The 19,376-nt window shown below is 50.6% G+C and overlaps 1 protein-coding gene across 2 annotated transcripts in view; it reads left to right on the top strand.

The window, feature by feature from the left end:
- Positions 1–19,376, top strand: part of SFXN5 (sideroflexin 5) — a 118,172-nt gene that overhangs the window by 79,315 nt on the left and 19,481 nt on the right. Inside the window, exons 11-13 of one of the 2 annotated variants that reach the window (XM_066267382.1) lie at positions 10,460–10,575; positions 12,624–12,709; positions 18,562–18,679. In XM_066267382.1, coding sequence (XP_066123479.1) covers positions 10,460–10,575; positions 12,624–12,709; positions 18,562–18,679 — 320 coding nt within the window. The remainder of the gene's footprint in view (positions 1–10,459; positions 10,576–12,623; positions 12,710–18,561; positions 18,680–19,376) is intronic. The other variant, XM_066267383.1, reaches the window with a different exon arrangement.

The raw sequence follows: 19,376 nt of genomic DNA, 5'->3' as shown, positions 1-19,376 counted from the left end.
CTTTCATACTAGTGTGTCTGTGTCTGCCCCCATTTCCAGGCCCCCCGGGACCAAGGCCACAGGAGTCTTGGTGTCATTGATGCCCGCGTCCACTTCACTGTTCCTGCCTCAGGTGCTCGATTCACCGTGCTCGCCTTATCTGGAAGGTGGCTGTGGCAGTGTGCCTGAGCCCCAGGGGTCAGTCCCAGGACTGTTCCTCTCCCATCCCTCCTCCCCTGTGATTAGAAGACTGCAGGGTACCCCCGTGTCTGCTGTGTCCTGGTCTTGTGACTTACGACTCCCTCCACACAGGTCAATGATAATGTGGCATCCACAACCTTAAGGTTCCTCTGGAGGCCTAGGAGTCCTTTCCTTTAGCTGGCTCCTGATCTTGCTCCTGCTCATACCTCATCATAGCTGGAGTGAATATTGTGACCTCCCTCCGGCCTTTCTTCCTTGGCTCCAAACCTTTGCACACGGCCCTGCTTGCCTGGATTCCCCACACTTCCCCACAAGCTCAGCCCCACCCTCTGCCTTCCCTTGGCTGCCAGGCTTTGTTTCTTGGCTCAGGCACTACCTCCTCCAAGAAGCCCTCCCAGGTAGCCCCAATTGGGGTTAGAACACAATACCCTGTGATTGCCTATGTCCATCCTGGAACTGCCTGTTTTTATTTCCAAGTCTGCCTCCCTCATCAGACTGTGAGCTCCCCAATGATCTTATTCATCACCAACCCCCAGGCCTCCTGTGTGCCTGGCACACAGTTGGTGCTCAGTGTTTGCTCAGTGATCAAAAGAATGCTTTGGTAGAAAGGGTTTGAAATTGGCTGCCCATAGTGGAACTTATACCCTGATGACATTGGTGACCAGATTCTGTAGCTGCTTGGACATTCATTCTGGTTTTTTTTTTTTTTTTTTTTAATTTTTAAAATTGTTTTTGAATGTTCTGTTTTCTTATGTTTTCATCATCACTGTCATTCACCTTTTAGTAGGCAGGCTAGGGTTGGATGGCCCATGAACTTACCAGTTACCAAGTTACCCTGGCATGATGGATCTGGAAGGATGGGTGGGCTGGGCTAGCCCAGAACTGGCATAGGCCCTCGGTATGTGTCAGGCCCCAAGAGGACATGGACAGTGGAGCCAAGGCAGCTCAAGGGAAGTCTCCAGTGATATGTCCTGGGGTTCTGTCTTCAGTCTCGTCCCCTTCGGTTAATTATATATATACCTGTGTTGGTCAGAGGGAGCCTATGGGTCACATTCAAGAAACAGCAACTTGATGTTAATTAAGATTTCATGGGTAAGAGTTCTAGGATCCAAAAAGACCTCACAAGGTTTGATGTAAGGCCTGCTGTTCAAAAAAATGCACCTGCACAAGTATAGAGGTGCTGAGACTGAGTTACCAGAGCCCTAGGATAAAGACGTGGGGATTTCACAGGTTGGATGTTCAGAATAGGTCCAGTGTGGCTCTGATGAGGCTCGCCCAGACTTCAGCTGTATTACTAGAGATAGAGTGCTCAGAACAAAGGAGTCTGTTTAGTTCTAGACTTCACACATCTAGAGAAGCATTGATAAGTGGGAGCCCAGCAAAAGTAGAAGGATCTTCTGAAAACCTGACAGTCTGTTATTGGGAGCTGCCCAACTCCTCAGTTAGGGAAGTGTCCAAGTACAGCCTGGCCCAAAAAGCTGTGAGGTGCACTCACACGTGACCAAGTCACCTGTTTCTGGGCAGCTTGCCCAGGATGTGGCATACAGTAGCTGCTTGGTGAATGCTTATGGACAGACTTCCAATTCAGAGATTTTATAATTCCTGTGATCAAAAGGAAGGGAAGTCCAGAGACAGAGAAGGTGGGGAGGCACAGGCAAGAGAGGCGTTTTGAATTCGGGAAGATTGGAGGCCTGGTTCAGGCGGGAGGGGAGAGGGCACCTTGCGGCCTTGGATGTTAGTGTGGAGTTCAAGCTTGATCTACGGTTAATGGAGAACCACCAAAGAATCTCAAGCTAGGGAACCTTCCAGAAGTTGAATGTGGTAGCAGGAATGTTTTATTAAGATTCTGAGCATCAGAGGCCGCCTACACCTAAATTTACAGGCTGATTTTCCAATCCAGGAACTCCCAGTCCTGAGTTTGTGACACTTCGCTATGGGATGTGAAACTCTTCTAATGCTCCAGTGATTTAAAAGAAAATAAGCCATATAGCACTGCTTCTGAGGCAGAATAATGGAGAATATCATGAAATTAAGCAAATATTAGGATGTGCATCTTATTGATAATCATCATCCTTTAATGGCATAGGGCTGTGTTCATATGTGATTTCGGAATGCGTGTGTGTGTGTTTAAGGTGGTGGTGGACATATATGTCTGCTTGTAAATCCAAAGACCATGTCTGGCGGGGACCTGAGAAGCTGGCTACAGTGGTTGCCTTTGTGGAGGGGAGTGAAGTCAGGGGTTGGAAGGAGACTTACGTACTTTAAAATTTTTATTTTTTATTTTTTTTATTATTTTTTTTTTCTGAAGCTGGAAACGGGGAGAGACAGTCAGACAGACTCCCGCATGCGTCCAACTGGGATCCACCCAGCACGCCCACCAGGGGCGAAGCTCTGCCCACCAGGGGGCGATACTCTGCCCCTCCAGGGCGTCGCTCTGTCAAGACCAGAGCCACTCTAGCGCCTGAGGCAGAGGCCAAGGAGCCACCCCCAGCGCCTGGGCCATCTTTGCTCCAGTGGAGCGTTGGCTGCGGGAGGGGAAGAGAGAGACAGAGAGGAAGGAGAGAGAGGAAGGAGAGGGGAAGGGGTGGAGAAACAAATGGGCGCTTCTCCTGTGTGCCCTGGCCGGGAATCAAACCCGGGACCTCCGCACGCCAGGCCGACGCTCTACCGCTGAGCCAACCGGCCAGGGCCGTACTTTTAAAATTTATACTCTTATATGATATGACTCGCGACTGTGTTCATGTGTTGCCTACAAAACAGGAGAGAGGATGTGGCGAGGTGTAGTCCGAAGAACTTTGTCCAGTGTCAGTCTGAGCTAAGATGGAAGCCAAGTCTCCTGGTTGCCATTAGAGTATTTTTGTTTTTGTCTTAATAAAAATGGTTCTGTAAATTATTTAACCAATCAGGATTAATCTCCATTGATTGTTTTTTTTAGATTTAAAAATCTAGTTTTGACTATTAGTAAGATTGAGCTCATGTTTATTGATTTTTTTAAACATTTCTTTTTATCAATTCCTACTCAAATATTTTTCAGTAGTTTTTATCACTGTATCTTTTTCTCTATAATTGTCAAAGACCTTTATACATTTTTATGGATTTTTTGAGTGAAAGTAATAAACCCTCACTCAAACCAGCTTAAATAATAAAGGAATCTATTTTTTTTTGTTTAATCCCTTCACCTTTTTCACCCACACCCCCAAACCCCCTCCCCTGACAGTTGCCAGTCTGTTCTTTGTCTCTGTGAGTCTTCTGTTTTGTTCATTAGATTCTAAAAATGAATGAAATCATATGGTACTTGCCTTTCTCTGATTGGCTTATTTCACTTAGCATAATACTCTCCAGGTCCATCCATGCTGTTGTAAAGGGTAAGATTTTCTTCTTTTCATGGCCCAGTGGTATTCCATTTTGTAAATGTACCACATGTTTTTTATCCACTCATCTATTAATGGGTACTTGGGCTTTCAGATCTTGTCTATTTTAAATAATGCTGTAATAAATATAGGGGTGCATATATTCTTTCAAATTAGTGTTTTGAGTTTCTTCAGATCTGTTTCTAGAAGTGGAACCATTAGGTCATCAGGCAGTCCCATTTTTAATTTTTAAGGTAACTCTCTGTTGCTTTCCACAGTGGCTGCACCAGTCTGCACTCCCATCAACAGTGCACAAGAGTTCCTTTTTCTTTTTCTTTTTCTTTTTTTTTTTTTTTTTTTTTTGTATTTTTCTGAAGCCAGAAAAGGGGAGGCAGTCAGACAGACTCCTGCATGCGCCCAACCGGGATCCACCCGGCACGCCCACCAGGGGGTGATGCTCCGCCCATCCAAGGACATCACTCTGTTGCGACCAGAGCCACTCTAGCGCTTGAGGCAGAGGCCACAGAGCCATCCTCAGTGCCCGGGCCAACTTTGCTCCAATGGAGCCTTGGCTGCGGGAGGGGAAGAGAGAGACAGAGAGGAAGGAGGGGGGGTGGAGAAGCAGATAGGCACTTCTCCTGTGTGCCCTGGTGGGGAATCGAACCCGGGACTCCTGCACGCCAGGCCCATGCTCTACCACTGAGCCAGCCGGCCGGCCAGGGCCAAGAGTTCCTTTTTCTCCACATTCTCACCAACACTTGTTGATCATTGATTTATTGATGATAGTCATTCTAACAGGTGTGAGGTGATATCTCATTGTTGTTTTAATGTGCATTTCTCTGATAATTAGTGACATTGAGCATCTGTATAAGGGAATGTATTACTTTACAAAGGTCAAGTCCCTGGTGAAGCACCCAGGCCCTTCCACTCTGTCAGGGGCCTCATCTGCAGGGTAGCTCCCTTCTTGGTGGTAAATTGGCATCAGCAACTCCAAAGGTTACATCCAGACCCACCACTTCCCAGAGGACAGGAGGCAGTGCCTGCTACCTCTTTTTAAATAAGAGAAGACCTTTCCCAGAAGTCCCTGCAAACATCCCTCATTGGCTAGTATCAGTCACATGTTTCTTCCTAAACCAATCACTGGCAAAGGAGGGATTATTACAATTAGTTTAATCTTTTAGGCATAGAATAGCTGTTGAGTTAGTCACCATGACTCTCCATAGATTCATATTAGTAGCTTTGCCACATATAATAAATATATTTTCCCATTTCTTATATAGCTAGTGCTCGACTTACGACCACAGTAGGTTCCAACAGACCGGTCGTAACACGATTTGGTCATAAGTTGAGTAGGCTATATGTACAGTACTGTGAAATGATGTTATAAAAATCTTTAAGTCATATTTTATCATAATTTTCTTTCATTGTTATATATCATAATTTTCTTTGTTCATTTTATGCCATTTGTATCATCTCTACACCATTTTGTTTCTTATTTTTACATTCGTCAGGTTTAAGTAAAACACTGCATTACCAGCACAACTAGTTTAATATTTGCAAAGACAATTTCCTCTTGGTAGACATCTTGGGAGGGGTTTGATGAAAACTATCCAAGACACAAAACACAAATTGCTGTACCGAGTCTGGGATAACAGTTGAAATGGTGCACGCGCTGATGGTACTGCTGCCGAAGCTGGTCCGCTCTGTCCTATGCCCAGCTGGGCAACGCTTGCGCTGCCAGATGCGGAGCAGTCGTGGCTAGCGATTGTGGTCATAAAGTCGAATGGTCGTAAGTTGCATAGGTTGTAAGTCGATCAATATTTGTAATAGAGTTTATGAATAGACATTGAATGCCACATTTTTCTATTCTAAGATGTCTCTGTTATAAGAGGCATTAATATAATAGCCTTTCAGTAGAGGAGAGGACTGTATTTCATGTTCATTTGAAGGAATAAATAAGCATTCACTACACATTCAACCCAAGTCACTTTCTTCACCATAGTGTGAGTCTCAGCCTTCTTCACATTTCTAATTCCCTTTTAGACATTAGTTGTAGAACAGCATGGTGACTACCATTGCTTTTTGTATTCCCTACCTCTATCTTGACTCCTTCAACCCCTTTAAAATCAACATTATAATTTCAAAGCATACAAAAGAATATTGGGAATTATTTGTCTGCAGCTTCTATTTGGTTATACTTACAGTTTCATTTTTTTCCTTCACTTGTGGAAAAAAATATTCCTGAACTTAATCAGCTACTTTAGGTAGTTTCTGACATACAGATGCCTAAGTGTAGGACCCATGGATAGATCACACCAACCCCTGCTGGATTTCAAATTTTTATGAGCTACTTCAAGTAATTTGGCTATTTTTTTTCAATTTTTAAACAAGTAAAGCGTGATTATAGTCTCATTGTAAAAATGCAAACAGTATAGAAAATTATAGGCTAAAAAATGGAAGTCCTTTAACATCTCCTAATTCCTAAGTTTAGTTTTCTTCCCCAAGGAGATCACTCTGTGCGGTGTAAAGCTTCCAAAACTTTACTTATAAAGTTATGGGCACACAGATGTGTGTATACCAATTATGAGGTTTTACATTCAGTAAACCATTCTGTACATACTCAGCAGCTCTTTTCATATAAGTTTGTTTTGGAGAGCTTCCCGTGTAAGTTCCGTAAATGGTGGACATTTAGGTTGTTTCTAATTATTTGCTCTTACAAACAGTGCTATAATTAACATCCTTGTAAATGTCTCTTTGTACATATGGACAAGCATTTCTTTAGGGTAGCTATCTATGGTTTGGCAATTTCTGCTGCCTTTAATTGCATTGCCTGGTATCTGGCAGACGATCTTCCGCATGTACAATAACTTTTCATGTCCGTGCTCCATTATAGCGTAAGTTTTAAAAAGAAGTTCTAGGCGACAATTAGGAATCTAAGTTTAAGTTTATATTCTATGTGGATTGCTGTAAGCAACTGAGGTGACACTTGAATGAACAGATAGACATGGTTAAGTTCACCCATGCACAGGCAGTTGTTACGGGGAGTATATGAGGTCCTCCTACCCCGAACACCTATTGTAAGGCACATCATGATTTTGAAATCCTTAAAATATGAGAAAATGCATTGTAGAATAGAGGAGTTAATGGTGTTTTATTTTCCCTAAATGAATAGCCTATTGTTGCTTCACTCCGATATTTGAAGCATCCTTTCCCTGCGAGTTGATACAATTGCTTTACCACAAACTCATCTCCCCCACAGATGGGTATATCTTTGGACTATTAACTTTATTGATCTATATGTCTGTTCCCATGAGTCTATGCTAGTTTAGGAGGCACATTCTGTAATCCTATTTTTGAGAACTTACTTGCACATTTATCTTCTGTCTACTGCTCTTTCTTCCCATGCTGTCCTTTTACCTAGGGCACTTCACTAGCCGTTTACAGCTGCTGTGACTGCGTCATGATGGGTCTGATGTGAGAACATCTGCAGCAGTCAGACCATATTTTTCTTAGGACTTGACACTGAGCTTTCATCAGCATGAAGTGATCTCTCTCTCATTCTTTCTCTCATACGTGACATCTCCCAGCATCGCTGCTCCAACATCAGTTATGCCTGAGTCTTGAATGGTGTCAATCTGAGTTGAAAATGTGCCAGCTTTCCTAACATTATCACTAACAGACTGCTTAATTAACCTGCTGATACTGTCAATAGTAGATCTTGCTGGTGTGCTAGAAAGGAGACCCGTTGCCCGTGGTTGGTCTCTCTCTCTCTCTCTCTCTCTCTCTCTCTCTCTCTGTATTTTTCACTTGTTTAGGTTCTCAGTGTCCATGACTCGGGAGCTAGACTTGCCAGGAATGGGATGGGAGGGCCAGAGAGGGCTTGAGAGGAATATGGCAGAATCGATGAGATTGTGGAAACAAAATGACTAAAACAGGCCAGCAATCTCACTGCTCAAAGGCAGGTTGGCAAAGAACCTGTGCATACAGCAGGTGCCCAATAAATGGACAGCCAGTATACACAGTCAACAGAAGAGATTGCAGGGCAAGTGCCATTTGAGTAGGCAGTAAGAATGAGGGTATTCCAAGGTAGGAGCCTGGGATTGCCATCATTCTGAGGTGGTTTTTAGGGTTTCCTCTGTCTTTTTATTTTATTTTTTTCAACCAAGCAGCTTAAATGAGAGGAGAGCTTTGTCATTCCAAAAAGTGTCCTGGAGGGGCTGTCCAAGGAGAGGGAGGCTGGGTTTTCACTTCCTTTCATATCAAGTCATTTCGTGTTTGAACCAAAGTCCTGCTCTATCCCTCTGTGGCTACATCACATATTTGAAAACAGCGGAGAGCAAGTGAGATTCCACATGGACATAGGGCTGGTGGACCATCACCTCCAAATCCACACTGTCCCTTCTCTTTGTCTCCTACACACACAGTTGGGGCTAGAGATGTCTCAGCCATTCCTGGCCTCCCTTAGCCTGGCGCGACACTGGCACAGAGGTTGTGAGTCCAGGGGTCGCAGGGAGGTGCTTCCTGCAGCCCTTCCATCTACTCCCAGGGAAGTAGGAGAGAGCGTCGAGTTTGCAGAGTGAGCTGGAGTCTCCTGACTTGAGGCAGGTGCTGGTCCCCTGGACCACATTTCTATAGTCTCACCTTTCCCAGAATGGTGGTGGTGGAAGCTGATCTCGGAGGGCAGAAACCCACAATGTCCTCTTCAGTGATTTTGTGGGGTCTCCTGGGCACTGCCAGCCTGGCATCCCCAGGGGTAAAGGATGCAGAGCATTCCTGTAGCCACCAAGAGGCATGTCACTAACACAGGCTAGGTGCCCCCTTCCTCAAGGCCCCTGTGGGGGTCTTTTCTGGCCCTGAGCCTGGGGCAGGGGGTGGGGTGGCTGGGGCTGGCAGGAGCTCACCTCTGAGGGTGAAGAGAGGGAGATTCCATGTCAGGATTAGAACCCAAGTCCAGATGGCCCATACCGGGGCCCCCAACCTCTCTTCCTTGACCTCAGATTCACTTTTGTAATTCTGTCTGTCTTTAGATGTGTGTAACCCAGGTGTTTTGTTTTGTTTTTTAACATAAGCACTACTGACATTTGAGCTGGATGATTCTTTGTTACGAGGGCTGCCCTGTGTTTAGCAGCCTCTCTGGTCCCCACGCACTAGATACCTATAGCTAATCCCCCCCCCCAACACCCAGCGGGTCATGATAATCAAAAATGTCTCCAAACATTGCCAGATGTCTCACAAAACCGCCCCTCGTTGAGAGCCTTTGTATAGACAGGTGAGCATGCCTGCTGTGCGGACAGAGTGGCCTGACGCAGAGGCGTGCCCATGGTCACTACTGTGGCCGAGTGTCCTGTGGAAACCTGAGAACTACTCAGAGATGGCATATGTGCTGTAAATACATTTAAAAACAGTATTTGGTCTTCTGCTTTTCTCTCCAAAGACTGCAGAGCCTCTCGGTCTTCCCCTCTGTTTATTCCACTCCCCACTTTATTGATAAAGGGTACTGAGGCTCAGAGACCCCCCCAGGGTCTTAAGCCACCCCTCGCCTGCAGAACCCTGTCCCCCAGCTGCGAGCACCCTGGACCCTCTGCTCCCCAGCGTTGGCTCAGGCACCAGAAGCATCTGTGGTCGTCTTCCCACTCCACCTGCCCACTAGGCCCGGCCGCCCTCCAGCTCCTATACCCTGCCCCCCACTGGAGGGAGTGAGGAAGCAGCAGGTGTTGATGCTAATCAGCGTTCACAGCCCAGAACTGCAGTCGCTCCCAGGCTCACACACTCCCCAAAATTAAACACTCATTATACAAAATTAATTGACATTAATTAGCAAAAATTAAAACTTTAAACACAGCAAGGCGCTTTGGGGGGAGGAGTGAAGCAGGCAGGCTCCACACTTGTCACCCCCACTCCCCACCTGCCTACCACCCCCAAGTTCCCCCACTTCCATTCTGTAGCAGGGCTGGAGGAGTTCAGGCGAGGTCACGCCCACACCCAGCCTGGGGCCCAGGCCCAGCCATGTGGGTCCCAGGTGCAAAGCCAGAAGAGGCTCTCTATACTCATCACCAGCTGATGGCTGGCCCCCAAACTTGGGCATCCAGTGCTTAACTAAGGAGCCAGGAACACTCCCTTCAGCGCAGGTCCCCATGATCTCAGCTGAGATGGGTGGGCATGGCCAAAGGAGGAGACCCAGCCACCTGAAGCCAGAGTGTAGAAAGGATTCCTGTAGCTCTGCTCGCCCCTGTCCCCTCATCCCTATCTGGGCATCCAAAGGATCAGGCTCTGTGGCCTTTCAGCTCTGCCCCACTTTGCTGTGTGACCTCAGATAAATCAGCCCCCTCCACACACAGCCTGAGCCTCAATTTTCCATCCATATGATGAGGGGGTGGTGCTGGGTGAACACTGAGGTTCCTGCCTGCTCTGGCACCTGCTGTCAGGGAAGCAAATCTCTGGGAACTTGATTCACTCTGGAGAGCAAGGGGCTGAATGTGGGGGACTGGCGTTTCCAGAGGATGCCCAGAAAGGCAGCCCGAGGGACTGAGTTGCTGATGGTGCAGCGTCAGGTACCAGTGGGGGGGGGTGTCTTCAGGCCAGAGATCCCCGCTCTCCCCCCAGATGGGGATCCATCTGACCTGCCTGCAGGGGCCAGCCTCTTTGATTACTGGTCACTCTCTAAGCCCTGAACTGTTTCTCCTTCCTCCCTAACACTGGTTATTTTCCACCTTTGCTCACCAGGTTCCCAGAGGCCCCCAAATCCCTCACCAGGCTGATAGGCACCAGAACCACACCTTTGCCCACTACGTTTGAACTCAAACTTGGCATTTATTCTGAACTTTGTTGCTTGGGCTAGGGAGGCTTGGGTGAGGGGTGGAGCCTAGTGGTCTTCACCAGAGGGAACGCCATCCTCCCTCCTCACTTCTGCTCCCTGCCCCCTCCTCTAGCCAGTGCCAATATCTGCAACGTGGTCCTGATGCGGTACGGGGAGCTGGAAGAAGGGATCGACGTCCTGGATGGTGATGGCAACCTTGTAGGCTCCTCCAAGATTGCAGCCAGACATGTGAGTCCTCCCAGGGCTCAAGGGGCTGGAGGGGGCAGGCAGCAACAGGGTCGGTGTTAGTTTCCCCGAAATGTTTTTATTCCTCAAAGGCTGTTGTCCACAGCACCCTTGCTTTGTACTCTTAATCTCTCCTCCTCACCCCACCCCACCTGCCACCTCTATGAGTCCCACCCTCGAGGTCTGGCCCCTCCACCCCTGTCCCCTATACATTCCTTTTTCTCTCCAAATGCCATCTCCTCACCACTGTGAACCATCCCTATCTCTTGTCCCAGCCCCTCAGGAACCGGCTTCTCTGATCTGTTAATTGGCAAGGGCAGACTAGACCCCCGGAGCTTTGTCTCCCTCCCCAGGACCTACAACCCTGCTCCCTGGGCCTTCCTATCCTCTTGAGAAAGAAGAGGAAGAGTGGGAGCCAGTGCTTCCTGGTTCTGTGCTAATAAGCACTTCTGTAGTAGGACACCTCACAGGAGTGAGTGTGGCTAAGGTGTAGGGATTTTGGGCTTGCAGGAGTCCATGGGGGTGGTTGGGGAAGAATAATTTGTTATAAGAAGGCCCTCTTCCATCTCTGGGCTCACTGGCCTCACCCACTTCCGCTTCTGTAATTAAAAAAAAAAAAGATCCTATACTTTCATACCTCCGCATGCTTTCCAGCCTTCTTCCTCATGGTGATTAGTGGCTCTTTCTGCTCAGGCTTCCAAGTGCCTGGGCAGGGGTTTCAGCTGTGAGGTGTCTATTTCCTTCTGCTCCAGGCACACTGTCTCTCCTCAGCTCCCATGGGGGCCTGAGCCACTTATTGGTGAGGCCTTCTCCCTAAGCCTCCCGTGTGCAAGGCCCCTCTTATCCCAGTCCTGCCCTCCCCGCCGTTTCAGGGAAAGTGAGTGCCCATCCAAGGCTCTTAACAGGAGGGGACTCGGGTTGCCAATGCCACACTGCATCCTCCGCTTCCTGCACAGTGGCTCTGGGCCCCGTCATTCCCATACCTGTTCGGGAGACAGGAGGGAGGGGCCCTCTCCTGGGACTTCCTGAGATTGATCATGAAAGAAGGACCCAAGTGCTTGGGAGAAGTTTTCAGCCTGAGCTCGCCGTCATAGGGATTTGGCCTCAGTCTCCTACCTGGTACCAACCTCCTATCCAACCCCATACTCTTTCTTGACCTACCGTGCGGAGGCCAGCGGTGCTAGCTCCTGCTCCTAGTCCAGACAGCAGCAGCCCGTGCTCTTCTGCAGCCCCGGGTGTTCCTCAGCCTGGCTTTGTCAGCTCCTTATTGTCCAAGGGAAGACCCAGAGACCTGGGGGCTGAGTCATTCCTGGAGGCCTAGGAGCCTGTGGGGTTAAAGGAACTCCCCACAGTGACTGTCACAGTGCAGAAGCCACGGAGCTGTGCCCTGACCATGCCCCCCCTGCCCAGGAACCCCAAGGGAGTCCCCAGAGCAGGGCCCCAGGCAGACTTCCTGTGGAGACAGCAGACACTCAGCAGAAGCATCCTCCCCTTACAAAAGCAACCTCTGGTCACTAAGAAAGACTCATCTGGAGTCAAGAGATGCAGGTCTTTGGAATCTTTGTCTTAAGGGATGTCAAAAAAACCAAAAGTGAATCCCAGAATTTCTGTCATCCCTGAGCACCAGGAGCCTGATGTGGCTCAGCAGGCCCTAGCTGTTTGTGCTGGTCCTTCTGGCACTGGCCCTGTTAGAGCACCTCACGTTCCCGGTATACCTTCTCCAAGCCCCTGCACTGCCAGCCCTGAGGCTCCCCCTGGGCACAGGCCCCTTCGGGGGGGGGGGGTCCCATTCTGTGTTGCCACCCCTCCCCCACATGTGGCAGGTGCTGGGATCTGCTCTTCAAATGTGTGTGCTGGGAAGATGGGGGTGGGGATAGCTTTTCTCTGTTGTTTGGAATATGGCTTTGTGAGCAGTTCCATGAATTATTCCACTCAGCCAGATGTGCTAGCAGTGCTATGCACACCTAGAGGCTCTGGGGTGGAATTTGCTGCCAGGCAGCTGTGCCCCAGCCTGGGAGCCCCACTCACCACAGCCTCTGCTTGCCACTCAGGCCCTGCTGGAGACGGCGCTGACGCGAGTGGTCCTCCCCATGCCCATCCTGGTGCTCCCTCCAATCGTCATGTCCATGCTGGAGAAGTGAGTTGGGGCAGCCAGGACAGTGGGGCCACCACTGGGGGTAAAGGGGGAGGGGAGGGGGTGGGGGGACAGCTGGCAGCCGCCAGGTTTGTTCAGACTCTCCCAGGCAATGCTCCTGGAATCAGTGAGAATTCAGGGACTGAGACTGTGCTAGGTGCTGGGAAGGCTGGCCCTGCTCTGAAGGCCTGGCAGTTCTGGTGTGTGTGTGTGTGTGTGTGTGTGTGTGTGCGCACAGGTATGTGTGTGTGTGCATGCCCTTTTGGTGCACAGTGCAGGACCAGCTGTGAAGAGCGTCTGAGGACTGTGGTAGGAAGACTACGTTTGGAGGCAGCACCACCCTGTCAGGTCACTGCCTCACGGAGCCTCAGCGTCTCCATTGATAAAATATGAATAGTACTGGCCTTTCTGCCTCCCTCAGAGGGCTATTCTGAGGACACCTACTTGTCATGACTTTAAAGAAATAAGGGAACACATTAATAAAAATAATGATAGAGCAATTCTGTTAATTAATGAGTGTGAAATTGAATCATAAAGACTGAAATGCTGCTCAGGGAAGCTGAGGGCAGTGGGGAGGGACCAGGGCCATCTCCATGTAGTTTGGGTAGGCCCTGAGGATTAGGGTGCATCTAGGAGGAAAGGAGGGGGGAAGGATCTAGGCGGGGGGTGAGCAAGATGAATAAAAGCTGGAGGTGCAGACCCCTGGCCCCTGCAGGTAAAAATGCAGAGGTGTTTACTGTCTCCCTCCTGGGGCCCAGCCTGGGAGGGGGCACCTTAAGACAGCTCAGCTGGGTTGGGGGCAGTGTAGGATAAGGACAGGGTTGGAGGTGCTCCACTGGGCTTCTGGGTCGGCATTCTCCTCAGTTTGGAGACAGTCTTATTCCCACAATAGAAATTATAATCACAGCTAATATTAAGCCCTTGACTACATCCCAGTCCTCTCCTAGCCAGGTACCTGCCCAAATTCCATCTCGAAGGGACCCTCCATGACCCCCCCATGGGGATAACAGACACCCCCTCATCCTTCACACTGCCTTAATTTTATTCACAGTACTTAGCAATATATGAGGTTCTTTTTCTAGTTGTCTATTTTCTGTCTGTTCCACTGTAATGTAATCTACACATAGGCAAGTAAATTCCTTCTACTTAATGCCCTGCAAAGCTTCTAGCACAGTTCTAGCACATAGTAGATGCTCAGCAAGTGTTTGTTGAATGAATGAATGACTCAATCAACCAAGCTTCACAACAGTACAATGAGGTAAATATGGTATCCGATTTTACAGATGAGGGATGGAAGGCAAAGATTTTGTCATCTGCTTACAGCCATACACTAGGTAATGGCAGAGCCAGTAGTGGCCCAGGCATATGGCTGCAGATCTGTGCCCTTCTTCCCACACTGGCTGCCTCTTGGGTCTTCAGATCACCTCACATAATCAGTCACCATGTCTTTGGGTCCTGTCCTCCATGGAGACTGGGGAAGAGCAGGTGTGGGGGCCTGACCTCAGAAAGCCTGTATATGATAAGGGGGACGGGCACGACCCATACTTAGTTCAGCCGAGGTGGGATGGGGCAGGGAGTGAACAGGACCAAGGTGACCTTGAGGGGAGGAAGCACAATGGGCCCAGCGTCAACGGGGGCTGGTCCAGAGAAGAGAGGCTGCAGGTGACTGAAAACCAAAGAGGATTTGGGCAGAAGGAAGGGCTTTCTGGGCAGCCACATGTGAGCCTGTTGTGTAGACATCAAGAAGACCAGTCCAACAGAATCAAGTAGGCTCTTCGGGGTTAGCTGATGAGGGGCCCTGTGTCCCTTCCTCACCCTAGAAGAGGGGGGAGGTGTAAGAGGGGGAGGACCTGAGCAGGGCCATGGTGGGTTAAGCACGGGGTTGTAAAAAAATCAGTCTTGTATGGAAGTTGCAAAACTAAACTGACCCAAGGAGAGCAATTGCTTTTGGCCCGACCCTTGTACATGTAGCTGCCTCGTGAACTGAGGCTGTCCCCAAATACCAGCCAGTGCAAGTATCCACAAGGACACCATGGGACAAATGAGGAAGGAAGGGCTCTTCTGTCTTCCAGGCTGCCCCGTGGTCTGTGCTGCCTTCCCAGTTGGCATCTGAGTTTATGTAGAAAGTGGAGTGATGGTTAGTGTTCCATTTGAGGAACTTAAGCTCAGCTTTGGAGGTTTGGAAGGAGGTGGGGTGGTTCTAGTTCTGAACCTCCCTGGCCTGGGATCTGCTCAGAGTCTGACTGCCATGAGTCTGGCTCAGCTCATGGTCCAAAGAAGCGTCTAGAGAGAGTTTGGCTTTGTACTTGGGTGGTCCTTCCCTGAAGCCTCTTGGAGGTTCTCTGGGGAGAAATAAGGGTCCAGCCAGGGTTTCCCCAGGAATATCAAAGTGGAAAAGACCCAGTTTGTGCCCTCAAAGACTAATTCACACGTATGGGGGAACTGCAGGACCAGGTGGTGGGGGCCAGTGCGGCAGCCATAGCTGAGGCTCCTGGTAGGAAGAGGAAATCTGGGTCCTTGCTCCACCACTTTTGGGCTGGCTGGTCCAGGAGACCCCCTCAGCCTCAGTCATCCCCGCCTCCCAGAATGTTGTTTCCCTAGGGCTTCTATCCAGCAGGCCCTTGGCTCTTCTTACGGGCTGCACCCCATAGCTTTTCCATGCAGGGGCACTAGTGGCAGGGCCTGGGCTGAGGAGTCTAGGGTGGGGGCAGCCGCACCCTGGGGTGAGGGAGTCAGGACAGCCAGGGAAAAAAGACAAAAGAACACCTACAAAGCATCCTACTTGCAAATTAATGGAGTGCAAACTAAAAGTGCTCCTAGTGCTGAGGGCACACACTGCAGTGGGAATAGGGAGATGAGCAGCTGTGTGTGGGGCTGGGGCCCAGCTTGATTCACTTCTGGCCTCAGTTTACCCTCTCTGCACACTGCCCTCTGAGATGAAGTCCCTGGGTTTCCTGCTAGGATAAGAGAGGTAGGCACCAGGCATGTTCAGGTGTCCCTGTCCCTGAGACTGGAAGGAAAAGCGTCTGAAATCAGAAGCAGAGTAGCCTCAGCTCACAGCCCAGAGCAGGCCTCCCTCTGAGGGGTGCCCTCTGCCCCCAAACATCCTCTCACCCTGCTCAGCCTCTGCACCTTGCTGAGGAAGCTGGTGTTAGACCCCAGGCTGGGAAATCAGCCCCCTCCCCGTAATCTCCCCAGCTCAGAGGCATGTGCAGCGGCCCTCCCCCCATCCCGGCACCCCTGGCCCTGGAGTTTACCCCCCACCCCAGGCCTGGGTTTCAGCTGGTCCTAGGGTCTGGCCTCCAGCGTGGTTCCTGAGGCCGCTCCTGTCTCCCCCATTCCCTGGGATCCGGGTCTTTCCTTTCTCCCAGTCATTCACACATCTCACCATCTGCATATTTTAACTCCCCCTGCTGCCTTTCCAATCCCTCCCCGCCTTTCTCCCCTCTGCCCCTCCCCCATCCTGCTGTGTTCACTCTCCTGCCTGCTCTGGGCTGGGACTTCAGAGGCTCCCATTGGGCTGCAGTCCCAGGCCTGCCTCCTTCCCAAATTGGGAGCACAGGCCTCGGACTTCCTGGGCCTCCTTCCCAGTGAGGACTTCAGCCAGCCACCCGTGAGAGAGAAGCCAAGGTCACAGCCCCACATGGTAGGCAGGGGGTCAGTCATTGCCAGGAGTTCCCAAGGATTGAGTTCATGGCCCGCCCCTCACCTGCCACCTTCTTTCTTCCTATCACCTTCCTTGCCCTCAGTGACCCTTGGGGCTATGCCTCCAGGGACTTAACACCCTCCTGCCCCATTCTCTCTGCTCTAATTACCTTCAGGGGCTGAGGTCACATTTACTGCCACTGGGACAGGAAGGCAGCACCTTCCGAAGCCTCTTGAGAGCCAGGGCTCCAGGCCCTGTGAGCAAGTCTGGAGAGTGAGCCCTGTATCTCACCTTCTTGTCCTGCTGGAGAAGTTAATCCTCATTTAAAAAAGGTCTTAGGGTCTATCTCAGCCCTTTTCCTGGCCCCTCCATGACTCCCATGCTGCCCAGGAGGCATTGGGCTGAGTCCATGGCTGGTGTGAGGCTTGCCTGGAGAAGAGGGAGAGGATGGGGCTACTGGACCTAGGTCATGGGGGACGTCAGACGGGCTGAAGCTTGATTTAGGCACCTTTGTCCTGCAGCTCTTGATGCTGTAGAAACTTCCCTCTCCAACGACTGGATTCAGGTTTAACTTAACAGCTGGACAGACCTTGGGATCTGGGTAGGTGGGAAGGGCTGGAGGACAGCCCTGTCACCAGGATCCACCTTCTTTCTTGCACACACAGGGGCAGTAACAATTACTGAGCACCTACTGTGTCCAGGCCTTAAATTTATAAGTAATTGTATTTTATTGGTAACTTAGCGGAAACTTCTGGGCCAGGGTTTCTCAGAAGTGTGGTCTGGGGATTGATCACCTGTTTTAGGGTTGTTTATAATGCAGGCTCCCAGGTATTGTACCAACTGAATCAGGATCTCATGGGGAAGGGGCTCTTGGGAATCTGCATTTTTAACCAGCTCCTAGACAGTAGGTTTGAGAACACTGCGCCCTAGTTGCTGTCTGCTCAAGGCCACGTGCTCCTGGGATCTTGTCCCAGAATGTAATGGGGGGATTGCCTGCCCCCCACTGAGGCCCTGCCCCCAGGAGGGCCACAGGCAGCCCTGCTCCAGTAGAGCCGGGGCAAGAGCCCTGATTACTTCGTCTTCATACCAGAAGCCAGACACAGCCCTGTGGACGCTGACAGTAACTGAGGTCGGATTTAGTGCCCAGCATCCTCTGGCAAATTGCCCGCTCATCCATCCTACTGGTGCACCCCACCCTAACCTCCCCAAGTGGAAGCTCAGTGGTCTTCACTGAAGGGCCTGCTGGTTTATACGAAATGGAAGGCTCTGATGGACAACATGGTAGAGGTGTCTCTGCCAGCTGGTGTCCCACTTTGTCTGGAGAGCCCCTTTTGTCATGGCGCTGGGGGACCCAGGGCCTGGAAGGAGGTTTTTCATACCCCTCTCCTGCCCAGGAATCCCATCTCTAAAGTTTGTCATAGAGACTGGGTGTCAGCTGTGACATGCTGATGATGAAGTTGGCAAAGGGTCCTGAAGGCAGGAGCCAAGAGTACCCGGTGACAGCACTCTTAAGGAGTCAGGAGTCCAGGCAGCAGCCCTGCTGGTCCCCTGCAGACTTAGCCTCGGCCTTGGGCAAGGCACTGCCCTCCTCTGTGGCTCTTGGATTGAAGCTGATGAAGTAGTCAGTGGGGTATGCTCTGTTCACACACCCAGAAGAGGGTCATCCCCTCCCAGCTGTGTGTCGGTATGTGTATACATGTGTATGTGTATATCTGCATATGCATGCACGCATGCAGGTGTATGTGTGTGTGTGTGCATGTCCATGTATGTGCCTGCGTGTGTGTGGTTTGTGTCTTCCCCTGAACTTGGCACCTATTCAAGTTTGTTTGCTGTTTCATCATGTGCTACCTTCACAGGTCCTCTTACTCTCCTGTGTGTCCCCCAGGAGCAAGGGCCAACAGCCTCCCCTGTTGTCACCCCCACATGTAGCCTCCTTTGCACAGGGGTGTGGAAGGGGCCCCCACAAGTGCTCACTTATGATTTATGGTTGAGAGTTCAACCAGCAGTGTCCTTCAGGGCAGGGCTTGGGGAGCAGGGTGCCAATTGGGGAAGACTCAAAGACGGAATTCCACAACTACGTAGCTACGGGCCAGCAGTGGCCCAGAACTGCTGCCCTGCTCCTGGGACTCTGAGTGGGACCCAGTGTGGTTTCCTAGCGGCCTGCTCACCCTGTGCTCGGGTCTCACGGGGCTCCTTCTCTCCCCCACAGGACAGCTCTCCTGCAGACGCGCCCCCGGCTGCTCCTCCCTGTGCAAAGTCTCGTGTGCCTGGCGGCCTTCGGCCTGGCTCTGCCTCTGGCCATCAGCCTCTTCCCACAGATGTCAGAGGTCAGTGAGGGGCGAGGCTAAAGGATAGGACAGGAAGGATGCAGTTATGCCGGTAATAAATACTTATTTAGTGCTGCCTCCTTAGTGCTGGGCTAGGTGCTGGGGTTAGAACCAGGAATGAGGCTGTCCTCTCAGAGCTGAGAGAGGCAGTGAACATAACCGTGAAACGGGGAATAGAAAAAGAAGGATGAGTTATGTTAGAATGAGAAGAACTCAGCTGGATGTGGGAGGAGACAGTAGGGAGCCCAAACCGAGCCTACAAGGAAGTGGCATCTCCTGGGGCCTGGAGGATGGGATTAGAGTTGGCCAGGTGCATAGTGGGTGATGGGATATATAGGCCGAGGTCACCTGGGGGAAAGTGTGAGGCGGCACACAGCATGTTCCAGAGCTAGGAAAGTCTGCCCCTTGAGCAGAGAATGGGAGAATGGAGCGAGATGAGGTGGGTCAGGAGAGGGGGCCTGGACCCCACTGGTGCTGGGAACTTGGGAACGAAAGCAGAGAGGGTCATTGTCATCAGAAGGGCTGTGCAAAGCAGGACCACGGATTCCTGGTTCTGAACAGTCCCCATGGCTGCACTGTAAGGCTGGGTGCTCTGGAGGAGAAGCAGCCATCAGGAGGCTGTGGCGGGTGTCCAGCGAGAGATGATGGCAGCTCGGACCAGGCTGCTGGCAGTGGCATCGGGAGAAGTGGGTCCTTT

This window comes from Saccopteryx bilineata, chromosome 3 (assembly GCF_036850765.1).
Source record: "Saccopteryx bilineata isolate mSacBil1 chromosome 3, mSacBil1_pri_phased_curated, whole genome shotgun sequence".
Classification (NCBI taxonomy): domain Eukaryota; kingdom Metazoa; phylum Chordata; class Mammalia; order Chiroptera; family Emballonuridae; genus Saccopteryx; species Saccopteryx bilineata.
This window is presented reverse-complemented; position numbering and strand designations above follow the sequence as displayed.